Source organism: Mytilinidion resinicola, assembly GCF_010093595.1.
Source record: "Mytilinidion resinicola strain CBS 304.34 unplaced genomic scaffold BDZ99scaffold_29, whole genome shotgun sequence".
NCBI lineage: Eukaryota > Fungi > Ascomycota > Dothideomycetes > Mytilinidiales > Mytilinidiaceae > Mytilinidion > Mytilinidion resinicola.
Genome location: NW_022985465.1, coordinates 291,482 through 303,790, shown reverse-complemented (window position 1 = coordinate 303,790; position 12,309 = coordinate 291,482). Strand labels below are relative to the sequence as shown.

Genomic DNA, 12,309 nt, shown 5'->3' with positions numbered 1-12,309 from the left:
AATAGAGTAAATAATAAAAGGCACTATATAAAGGACTTATAAAAGTAGAAAGTATAATTATTATAAACCTATAAATAGAGTATATAGGGCTTAACGGTTACCTTTACTATATAAAAGTGCCCGGCTACCTAACGCTGGTATACTCTTGCGGGTATAGCTTTTAATCCCTAAAATATATTATAATAAGTTGCGGAAAATACGTTAAAAGTAGAAGTAAGCTATTCTAAAAGGCTAAAATAAGGACGTATAAATAGCTTTATAGAAGCTAGAAAAGAAAAAAGGCTATAGCCTAATAGCTTTTCTAAAGAATAAACCTTCTATTATACCTTTTAGTAGCTAGAAAAATAGTAAAGGCGGAAATATAGGTATTCTATTTTCTATAACTTTATATAACTATATATACTATATATACTATACTGCCTATATTATATATTTACCTAATAGCTATATCTACCTATATAATATAGCTCCTATATATATTATAGCCTATATAGTACTACCTTCTATATATATTATTTAATTTAAAAACTAACGCCTTAATAAAGGGCACGCGTGCGAAATAATAGTACGCGTGCCCTTATACTAATCCTAAACTAGCTTACTACTCCGGAATTAACTTAACCCGCGCCTAGAAAAATAACTATAAAACCCGGATAAATTTAGGAAAACGTATTATAATAGCCTATTCTATAGTAGACTTAATAAATCTATTATATATTTCTAATAGCTATATAATAATAAGAAAAGCGCTTAGCGCTATATACTATAAAGAACGGGGTTTTTATCCGAATACTATATAGTAGTAAACGGTTTCTTTTTATAAACTAGCCTAAATAGAATAGCTATATAGACCCTAATAAAAGCTATACTAGCGTAATAGAATTTAATAATAATAATAATATACCTTTTAGATTTAACGTAATTTTATCTACTATATAGCGCTATACTTTTATACTTTTTTTATATATAGCCCTTTTTTTTCTATTATACTATACTTTATATAAAATCTAGTCCTTTACTATTTTTAATAAGCGCTAGGTTCTATAGGCCCGCTTTATTTCCCGTATTTTTTTAGTATATTCTATTAACTATATAGGTAATACTTATTTTAACAGCTTTATAAATAGTATAGTTTTATCTATTATAGCTTATATATACTTATATAGGCGGTATATAAATATATTAAGATTTTCCTTTATCTCCTGCAGGTTATTTTAAGTTTCTAGCTTATTTAGCCGTATTACTAGGTTTTTTTATACTTTTTTCTATACTATATTCTTCTATAGCCTATATTATAGGGGTTTAGCTACCTTTAGTAGTAAAATATTAAACTCCGTATATATAGGCCGGTAATTAAAGTTATAGTTCTATTTTTTTTATACTATAAAAAAAATTATTCGTTTTATTAGCTACTTTATTATAAATATAAGGTTAATTATAAACTATAATATTTCTTTTACCTATATTTCTAGCCCTTTTTCTATAGCTAGCAGGTATAGATTATATTATATACTATCTATACTATAATAAAAGGGTATAACCCTTTTTATACGCTTTCTAGCCTAGTTAAAAAACTTTTACCTAAGCTTACCTTCTAACCTAGCCTTAAGAACTCGGGTAGATAAAGCTCTTTTTCTACGCCCCTGCACTAGTTTACTTTTTAAGCCTATATTATTCTTTTTTTTTTACCTATTTATAGACTAATATATATATCCGTTTTTTTAGGCTATATAAATAGTATTAAAATAAAGGCTATAGAACGCCGCCTTCTTTTAATAGTTGCTGCTATTATATACCTCGCCTTATAGCTAACGCTGCTTTATAATACCTTATAAAGTCTTTTTTTTATAAGGCTAACCGTGTTTTATAGAAGTTATTATTTATATACTTTTAGCTAGGTAGTATACTTTAATATTTCCTTTCTACTAACTAAAATAGAGTATTTATTTTCCTTCTCCTATTTACCTGCTATACCCGTTTTTAAGTATATTTAGCTGCTGCCCTAGTATTCGTGTCTACTCTACGTGTTATAGCCGGGTCGGTTAGGCGTCGTTGCCTTGCAGCGCGTTATCGGGATTATATCTGCTTAGAAATTATCCGGTCTATTATTTTTCCTCCTTCTACCTATCCGGCGGACGGCTCTATTACCCCTACTATACTAGCTATAACTATTTCCCTTTAGAAGCTTCGGGCTTTCTTATATACTAATAGGCGCCTACAGGTATTATATTGTTAATAGCTGCTAGTACTATACTATTTAAGGTTTTCTACTTAACTACTATAAAAATACTATTCCCTAGGTAAAGGCTATAAGTACTATACTATTTAAGGTTCTTTAATTAACCGCTAATAATGTTAGTAATACTATAGGTACTATAAATACTATTAGTTAATAAAAGCTTTAATAAAGGAAAAGGTAAAAACTTTATATTACTATTTTAAAAGTATTCTATTATACGCTTAGGTATTAGCTTTATATTCGGCTTGCTTCCTATATAAGTAGATATATATCGGATAGTTTTTATACCTATTTTAATAGTTATTTCTCTATTTTAGTAATACGGTTTATTATTATTATTATCCGGTTAAAGGCCTTCGAACGGCTATAATACTATTACTAGCTCTATTATACCTTAAGCATTTACTCTACTTACTATAATATAGGAGCAGGTTTATAGCACCGCTTTATATAGGCTACTTATCGGGCTTATAGTACTAAAGGCACTATATAAAGAACTTATAAAGGTAAAAAGTATAATTATTATAAACCTATAAATAGAGTATATAGGGCTTAACGGTTACCTCTACTATATAAAAGTGCCCGGCCACCTAACGCCGGTATACTTTTATAGGTATAGCCTTTAATCCCTAAAATATATTATAATAAGTTACGGAAAATATATTAAAAGTAGAAGTAAACTATTCTAAAAAGCTAAAATAAGGACGTATAAACAGCTTTATAGAAGCTAGAAAAAAAAAAAGCTATAGCCTAATAGCTTTTCTAAAAAACGGACCTTTTACTATACTTTTTAGTAGCTAGAAAAATAGCAGAGGCGGAGATATAGGTATTTTACCTTTTATAACTTTATATAACTATATATACTACGTATACTATATATACTATATATACTATATATACTATACTACCTATATTATATACCTACCTAATAGCTATATCTACCTATATACTATAGCTCCTATATATATTATAGCCTATATAGTACTACCTTTATATATATTATTTAATTTAAGAACTAACGCCTTAATAAAAAGCACGTATACGAAATAATAGCACGTGTGCCCTTACGCTAATCCTAAACTAGCTTACTACTTCGGAATTAACTTAACCTGCGCCTAGAAGGATAACTATAAAACCTGGATAAATTTAGGAAAATATATTATAATAGCTTATTTTATAGTAGACTTAATAGATTTACTATATATTTCTAATAGCTATATAATAATAAAAAAAGCGCTTAGCGCTATATACTATAAAAAATAGGGTTTTTATTTAAACGCTATATAGCAGTAAATAGTTTTTTTTTATAACCTAGCTTAGATAGAATAGCTATATAAACCCTAATAGGAGCTATACTAGTATAATAGAATTTAATAATAATAATATATCTACTAAAAATATTTAATAAATTCTAGACTTTAAAAAAGTAATAGAATTTAAGAAATAAAAGGCTAAAAAGCTCTAGTAAGCCTAAAAAATAATTAAAAAAGAAGTAACTAAGGCTAAGAAAAATATACTTAAACAGAGAAAAGTAGTATATAATAGCCGGGCTTAACTTTAGAAGTTAAAAAAGCAGCTTATTTAAAAAATAAAAGCTTTAGAACAGGCCTATAAAGTAGTAGAAAAGAAATTAGATTAAGCTATTAAAAAGGCGTAGTAAAAGTCTAGTATATTAACGAATTCTAATATTAAATAGCTTAAAATAGAGCTTACTAAAGCTTCTATAGATTTTATAATAGCTAAAAAGGCAGTAAATAATATAGTTCGAAATTAGCAGCTAGTTTATAAGCTTATAACTTTTCTTTTATAGCCTATAATATAGGAAGTTATCGACGTTAATAAAAATAAGCTAGATAATAAGCTAAATAATAAAAAAGGTAAGGAAAAAAAGTTTAATAAGTTTCTAAAGAAGTATAGTATTATAAAAAGTATTAAAATATAGCCTAATACTAATTATATATAAAAAACGGGTAAAAAGGTATTTTTTTATATTTTATACACTTATAGAACCTTAATACTATAAAGAAACTTAATAATATATATTTTTTATTAATATATAGCCTTAGTATAAACTAAATATAATATAATGCTAATTCTATGCGATTTTTATATACACACGGCATTTTCCGTTATATTACGTGTATATATGCACGAGCTAATTTAAATACCCTATTTAATTTAAATACCCTATCTAAAACTCTATATATATCGTAGATGCAACTACTCTATAGCTGCAATTATGCCTCTACCTGCTTAGTAACTATGTCTAGGATAACTAGCGTTCTGCTAGTCTCCTATTTAGTGATTGTGGCCTTGAAGGTGGATATTGTCCGCGAGCATTCCAAAGCGCAGGGCAAAGTCACATGTCATACATTCGTAACTATGTTCTGCTGGACGCAAACGTATAGGTACACATCTCGTTCGGTTGATATCAATTTATAAAACCGTCTATAACTGGGGTATCTATAAACCTACCCTACTATTTACAAACTCCGCCCGAGGCACAAGCCTTTCGACCTGCAAAGTTGCTTGGTAAACGCCGACATTTCCGATCCTCTACTCATAAAATCTTCAACCGTTCGTTGTTTGCTTACCTCCACGGCCCCATCCCAGATGAACCGCCCCCGAAACCCCCTAAGGCAAGACCTTGATCCAAGAACGTATTTGCCCACTCATCTCCGCTGAACAAATCGTCCAAATTCATTGTACTGCCCTCAAAGTGCCCATTCCCATTCATGTCCAAGCCGTTATGTCCTGGGCCTTGCGCTTGGTCCTGGTTTTGGGATTGCAGAGACATTTGAGGATTGTGTTGCGCACCTTGCATGAGATACATTGGCATCGGGCCGAAGAGCTGTACGTCACTATCCGTGCCCTGTCCGTTCGTAGGCGATTTGACCGACCCCATAGTGCCCGTTGACAATGCCGAAGGGTCACCAAAGACAGCAGGCTGGCTACTGGAGCTACCAGGGCGAAACCCCGAGAAGCTGTGCATTGAAGGTGAGGAGTTGGCGTCCTTGGGATTGAATCGGAAATTGGTGTTCTCAAAGGTGGTCATTGGCTGGTTGGGATAGGCGAAGGGATCCGTTGAGGGGAACATCATGGCCGACATGTCTGCAAGAGGCAGACTAGGATCGGGGAAATTGTTTGTTACGGGTGTCGCGGGAAATGACTGGATAGCCTGTTGCTGCGGCGTATGTTGTGATTGCGATTGCGCGTTGAACCCCATGATACTCGATGCAGGAGTCAAGCTGGGAGCAGAATCGAAGAAGTCGGGATGTGACTGAGTTGGAGAGGCGTGGTAAGGGGAATCTGCAGAGAGCTGCAACAGCTGGTTCTGGGAAATAGGAAGAGTAGGTGGGAAAGATGCGCGCTTGGAGCGGCTGCTTTGTGGCTCGGGAAAGGTACTCTGGTGCGGCAATTTGGCATCACTCTCCGAATCAGCGTCTGCTTGGGCAGTGCTAGGGTGAGATGTGCCCTGGCGGCGCTTTTTGCTTGCAGCCATTTCGCGCCCGCGCTTGAGACGCTCTGGAAGTTGATCAAAGATTACCTAAGACAAAGTGTGAGTATGAGGTACCTAGTTAATAAAGGAGCAAAATGAAGACTACCTTGAGTGTCGCAGTGCACCTGTCTGCTGCCATGCTGCGTTTTGCTAGTTGAGCTAGGACTTGTTTACCCTCAAGAGCGTCCCGTAGTATGTCGTTGCTTGTTGGATTTTCGTGATTCTCTAACGCGAAGTATACTAGAGACAAAATTGCGAAGAATGTGGTATACATGGAGAACCAATGGGCCCCGATCAAAAGCCCTTGTCGTTTCATCTCTGCAGTGATGTGGACAATATTCCGAGACACGCTAACGCAGGCGGACGCACAAGCAAATGCTCTCTGATCAACACCTTTAGATCTGCAAGTCTGAGAGACATAGTGCAAGAACGGCCGGTACAGCATCATTTGTGCATGAGCAAATGCCATGCGAAGCAGTTGTTGTACCCTACGGGTATCGTCAGTGGCGGAACGAGACTCAATAGAATTCAAGTATCACCAATGGCAACATACCGAATGATTCCTTGACGGGCTTCACCTCCAGGCTTAAGCCCCGAAGGTAGCTCATCGAGCCAGTTCTGCAAGTCCTTTTCAATTTCCCGAATCTTCGAGTAACTGACTGTATAAGTCACGGAGTTTCCAGCGCCTGTGGTATGTGTGCCTTGGATTGGGTATATGTGAAGAACGATTTTGGCCAAGATCTGCACAATCCTGGTGTGTTGATTGGAGCCAGCAATGACAGATATTTGGCCCTCAGGCATTGGCAGCAAGCCGCTCTCGGTAATGTAATCGTCGTCCAGCTCAGTTGGATATTCTTGGTCTATGTCTACATCGTTCAAAGTGTGAGGTAGACCAAGAATCGCGCCGACATAGGTGTCCATCTTCCTAATGACCCAAAATAGCCGCTTACGGGACTCGGCTTCGATAGGACTAAAATTGTCATTGAATGCGCGATGTAGACCCATGCGCAATGCGGATCTCAACGCCACGCCAATATATGCGTAACAAGTAGACAGCTTAGCGGAAGACTGGAGGAATAGGATCATGTACACGACTGCTTGGAGTGAGACTAAGTCTCTGCAGTCCGCGATATCCATTAGTTGTCGAGATGCCTTAAAGTACTTGAAACTAGCCGATGTCAGTGCTGTATTATATATCAAGCAACGGAGCGAGAAGTTTACCCTGAGTCTATTGCATTTTCGTAGCCGATTTCGTCAAGTTCGCTGTGATTTTTGGAAAACAAAGTACCAAGAGCCAATACAGAGTATAAAAGGGGGAGAAACGTATTCTCTAGATTTCCATAACTCTCAGGTGGAGTGTCGTAGACGCGGTCCATGGACGAATAGAAAGTTGGTAGATGAATGATCTTCAAGAGCGCGCTAGCATCAGTAAGAGCGTTATCGCACAAGACACGAGCTTCATTTTTCGGCGGCAGATCGCAACCCCCGAGCGTTATACTCGAATTCTGGGGTGAGTTGTGGGTGGAGTCGTAGGTAGACTTGGGAGAGTCGAAGACTTGGGACATGGGTCGCGATTTGATGAAAGGGCCGCCCTGCGTAGGCATGACGTCGCCAAATTGCTCACGCATCTTCTTGATGAAGCTCAAGCCGGACGAGTGGCCATGATAATCCCAATTTCCCTCCTCATCCAGATCCAGCTGTCCCGTCGCGCGCACCATGGAGACCAGATGTGAGTCGTCGGCCGTTTCTCCCGCATCGACAGGACGCGCAAACTGTCTGGCGGTAGGCTCAGCGGGCCGCGGAGGCGCACTCGCAATGGGCAGCTGGGGAATTACACCATTCTGCAAGTGCGCATCGATCGCGGGATCGTTCAAATCCAGGTTAGGTACCATGATATTTAAGAGTGCCTTTGCGCGTTTCAGTTGATTTTCCAGAGCCTCGATGTACTGCGGCGCAGCATTGCGACGTCGGTTTGAGGGTTGATCATAGGTGCAATCGTAGGAGTAGACCTTGCAGTGAAGACATGGCTGCGTTCCTATGTCAATCAGCGAGAGGGCCGCATAGCGCCAAAGCAAACAGAAGAAGGTCCGGCTGGTGCAAAAAGATTTGAGGTCTTTAACGTCTGCATATACAGACGAAGAAAAAAGCCATTTATGAGACGAATCGTCAAAGAGTACTGACCGTCACATTTTATTTTCTAAAAGAAAGTTAGATTGACCAGAACAGTGGATTTTCTGCTTTACCCACTTTGCGCCGGCACTCGTCGCACGCTCTTGTTATACGTCTTCGTTTCTGTATGTTGCTTGGAGGGGTACCGTTCGCGCTTTTGTGACTGTCTTCTGGGCCATGGTCTTCGGTAGCGTCTGGCGAAGTGCTCTCGGGCGATGGGCCCTCCGAAGAGAGATTCTGTGGGAAAGGAGTGGGGGCCATCACTGTCGACACATTGAGGAAGAAAGTCAAGTGTGGAAGCGCTTGGGTGACGATGACAAGAGGAGACCGGGTTAGCCACTTTCTCGGCCCCGTCTAGTGTCGTTATCCCCGACCCGAGCAATCCTTGCTTGGGCATCTGCGGGCTGCGTCCAATTAGGAGAACCAACGTCCTCGAAAATGCCAAAAAGATATTCCGAATGCCGATAATGTTATGTGGTGAAACTTGACTACCCTCTTGGGGGCAATCCTAGAAAGACTGCTATGGGCAATCCGCTGTTACTGACTGGCGCATCGGGGGCCAAAGCGATCCAAAGCCTCAATGCCTCATTGACAGCATTCCAGTCAGCCTTATCGTACGCCGCCGCCATGGTAGGGCGTTTAGTGTCGATCAGTCTTCCCAGCACAACATCGAGCGCAATCCACACTTTCCAGCACTGCATCAGCACAGGCAGTCTTAGGAATGGCTCTCTTCTTTGGGTCGAGTGAAGGCCCTGTGCCGCATCGCCACTAAAATGCGCGAGACCGGCCGCCCTTGGGGGCCCATTGCCAGAATAGATGTCCAATTAGATGGTTGCATCGCCCATGGCGGCTCGTGACTAATCTCGGTGTTCTCTCCTGAACAAAGCCCTTGCCGTGACCCGCCTTGTCTTATTTTTGGAATCGAACTAATGTCCGTCCCTGCGTCGCGGAAAACCCACCGTGCCGCAAAATATGAGGGGTACATTGACTTCAAACAACTCAAATTCTATGCACACATCGGCATTTCCAATAATTTTATATACGTCGTGTGCTTTGGCCACTCTAGAATCCTTAGAACCCCTCCCACGGAAAAATTACGTTCGCATTGTCGCCTTCGCGCCTGATCTGCGGAGAGCCTTCTTCTATAGCGTGACAGAATTCCTTCATTACAGCACCACCATTAAGCTCTTACCACTCTATAATACTTACAAATGGTCTTATCTAAGCCTTAGAGACTTGCTACGAATGCCGGGAAGTTATCGCCACCTGTGGCTGCTGTAGCGGGCAAATTCATGCAAGGTCGCCACCCTGATCGGTACTTCCGATCCGAAGCATTTACCAATCCGGCTAGGACAAAACGACCTACACGTTGTACATAATCATTATGGTGTAATTTACTTATATCATCTAGTAAGCCAAGCTTGTGCCGACTCCGGAGCAGTCAGCAATAACCCCGGCACATCTTAAAGTGGCATTTGCATTATTTAAACTTCATGCTCTTTCCTATATAACCTGCGCAACTCCTAGCATACGATTACTCTAAAAAGCCCTCCATGGCGTTCCCAGGGCCGTCACTGGCTCGACTTCGCTCAGATAATGCGGGGCATTGCTAGACAGATCATACCCTAAAATCGGCAGAGTGTGGCGCACCACAGCACTCTACGCTTGCTGTGAAACACTCCCACATTTCGATACTCTCTTAGCGAATACATGCACGTATATGCATCACAATGCCTTTCGCCCCTAGCCAGATTGATGATGCGAACCTAAATTTTTGGTACAGCGCAGAACAGCATCCAAATGGAGTCTACTATCGTGTGAAGCTTGGGGCACCAGCGGGTTTTCCTGACAGCTTCTGGGCTACTAAACGGTAATCAGATCGCATTCTATGGCGTATGATGGATGTTCGCATACTTACTTAGTGTAGTAAGTCGACGCAACCACAACCGCAGCAGTAAGACACTGCGTCTGCTATTTCACCGTCCCAGGCTACGCCAACCTACCATCAGTAGCACGTTCAAACCTTCCGGATTATTGCACATACTCTCGGACCGGTTACACCGGGTGGCATCTTAAGTGCAAATCACTGGACAATTTACTTGCTTGTTGGTAATGGACAACTTAACATGAAGATGAACCTAAGCCCTAATAAGACTCGGGGAATCTATGAAGTTACAGAGCAAGCTTATAAATGTTCTAATACTGCGGTACAATTTTTCAATTTTCCTACTAAGGAAAGCGTGACAGTTGGTTAAATTTTGGGTAAAATTACAAGGTAAGAATAGCACAGGTACTATATAACAGACGGCGGAGTGGGGTGTTAATGGTGGATGTACGTTTGTCCCAAATATATATACAGGATTATAACTAACTTAAAAACTAATAGCCTTACTGTTATACGGGGACTTGCTTAAGATTATCTTAGAGGTGCGGATAGTATTAAAAGTGTTCTAGCTGTAAATCTCCAATATTCCTAGCACCGAAACAATCCATCTATTGCACTAGTAATTTATCAGGGAGCATTCTTTTAAGGATAGGAACGGTGTTAGTGTTTCTATATAGTGGCCGAGTCTGCTTAACTATTAATAAAGCTGGATTTTATAGGGCGTTACTAACTACACACCCCCTTTTCACTCCACGCACACCCCCCCCCCCTCCCGGTCACTTCACCACGATCTAATTGGCCCGGAGAGGCCGGAGGAAGCTCCGCTCATTCACTGTTATCACGTGCGCCAGCGCGCCGGCGAGCCGTAGGCGTAGCTGTACGTAAGGCAAGGCTGTGCAGCATACCCGTTTTACTATGCATTCTTCCCATTTACTGCAGCCGTATATACGGCCGTACGTACGGCTATACGTGAGGCTATACGTATAGCTATACGTATAGCTATATAAATGGGAAGGCTGCGCAGCCTTCCCATTTATCGTGCATTCTTTCCGTTTCCTGCAGTGTATATAGGCTGTTGTATTGCTACCTACGTGCCTACGTGCCTAGGAGCATGCCTAAACTATCAAAACCTCACCTTATTACAGCTCCTTTGCATCATTCCTGGCACTCCTCCATTGCCCCGGCCTCCATCGCCGCTTGATCCATATAGCCCTCAACCTCTGCAAGATACTCAGCCTCTCGGGCCCTATAGGCCGCAAGCTGACGTAGTAGCTCCTCACGGCTAGGCCCTTCCTCCGCCTGGAAATGAGGCTGAGGATGAGCGCTATCCTCCCGCTGTACTGCCTCCTTCTTCCATGGTGCTGCATTCGAACGTGGTGCTGCCCTCTTCCGTGGAGCCTTATCCTTTGAGCTAGGCTGCTTGTGGCCACGCCGCATTTGGAGAGAGCATTTGGAATTAGTGAGCAACTTAAGCGAGCGAATCGGAGGCCTCGGAGCACCCCTCCGGGCCAATTAGATCGTGGTGAAGTGACCGGGGGAGGGGGGGGTGCGTGTAGTGAAAAGGGGGTGTGTAGTGTCACGCTGTTCCTCCAGGTTCTCTTGGCAGTTATTAAGAGTACGGGACATCACGTGCACGGACGTCACGTGATCCCGGGCCGAGGGTTCTTCCGGCGCCTTGCGCGCTCCACTATATATATGGCTCGTGGCCGGAGCCTCTTTCCTCCCCACGCAACCTCGTCAATAGCAATACAACCTTTTCCTCGGCCATATTCCTAACACTTACTATCTAACTAGAGGTAACTATAAGGCAATACACTACTAACTGGACTAAGACCTTAGCCGGGAATTAGTATTATAGTTAGATGTTAAATTGCTTTAATTATATATTTTGCAATATTAGGTCTATTTTAGATATTAATACTTTCTAGGTTAACTCTGTTAACGTACTCTATAATAAAATACCCTATTTTATATCTAGAGAAAAGTGCTTTAAAAAAAAGAAATACTTTTAGGATATATAGTATAGTAGAATCTATAAAGTAATATACAAAGATTTAATTATCGGCTTCTTATCTTTATATACTAAGCCCGAATTTTACTACTAAGTTTTCTAAAATTCTAACTAGCCGGTTTCTGTATTTACTGCCAGTAAAGTACGGAGTATTCTTATATATAGCAATAATATCGCAACTTTAAAGGGGTCCTAAAAAGCCTATAATTACGGAGATTAGACTGTATATACATGTCGATAAATAGCTTCCGCAGGGTAAGAAGAGTTTATGGGTTAAAAGTCGAGAAGCATGCTAGAACAATAGGAATTAACTGTTAGTTAATTACACCGTGATGATTATGTAAGACGTGCGGGGTCGTTTTGTCCTAGCTGGATTGGTAATTGCTTCGGATAGGAAGTACCGACCAGGGTGGCGACCTTGCATGAATTTGCCCGCGATAGTAGCCACAAGGCTGATGACAACTTCCCAGTATGGTAGCAAGGCTCTGAGACTTAGATAAGACAAT

At 40.4% G+C, this 12,309-nt stretch overlaps 2 protein-coding genes across 2 annotated transcripts; one reads left to right on the top strand and one right to left on the bottom strand.

The window, feature by feature from the left end:
* Nucleotides 1-4,662: 4,662 nt before the first annotated feature.
* BDZ99DRAFT_454211 (uncharacterized protein) lies at nt 4,663-8,168 on the bottom strand (the record flags this gene model as incomplete). Its single annotated transcript, XM_033718368.1, has 6 exons — nt 4,663-5,786; nt 5,845-6,226; nt 6,292-6,906; nt 6,960-7,773; nt 7,920-7,935; nt 7,986-8,168. The coding sequence occupies 6 exons, from the start codon at nt 8,166-8,168 to the stop codon at nt 4,830-4,832; spliced, it is 2,967 nt and encodes a 988-aa protein (XP_033569911.1). The 3' UTR covers nt 4,663-4,829.
* A 1,784-nt stretch (nt 8,169-9,952) lies between these two features.
* On the top strand, nt 9,953-10,162 carry BDZ99DRAFT_400836 (uncharacterized protein; the record flags this gene model as incomplete). The annotated part of the gene is made up of 1 exon (XM_033716190.1): nt 9,953-10,162. A coding segment is annotated over one exon (210 nt), but the record flags the coding sequence as incomplete, so codon positions are not given.
* Between the last annotated feature and the right edge of the window lie 2,147 nt (nt 10,163-12,309).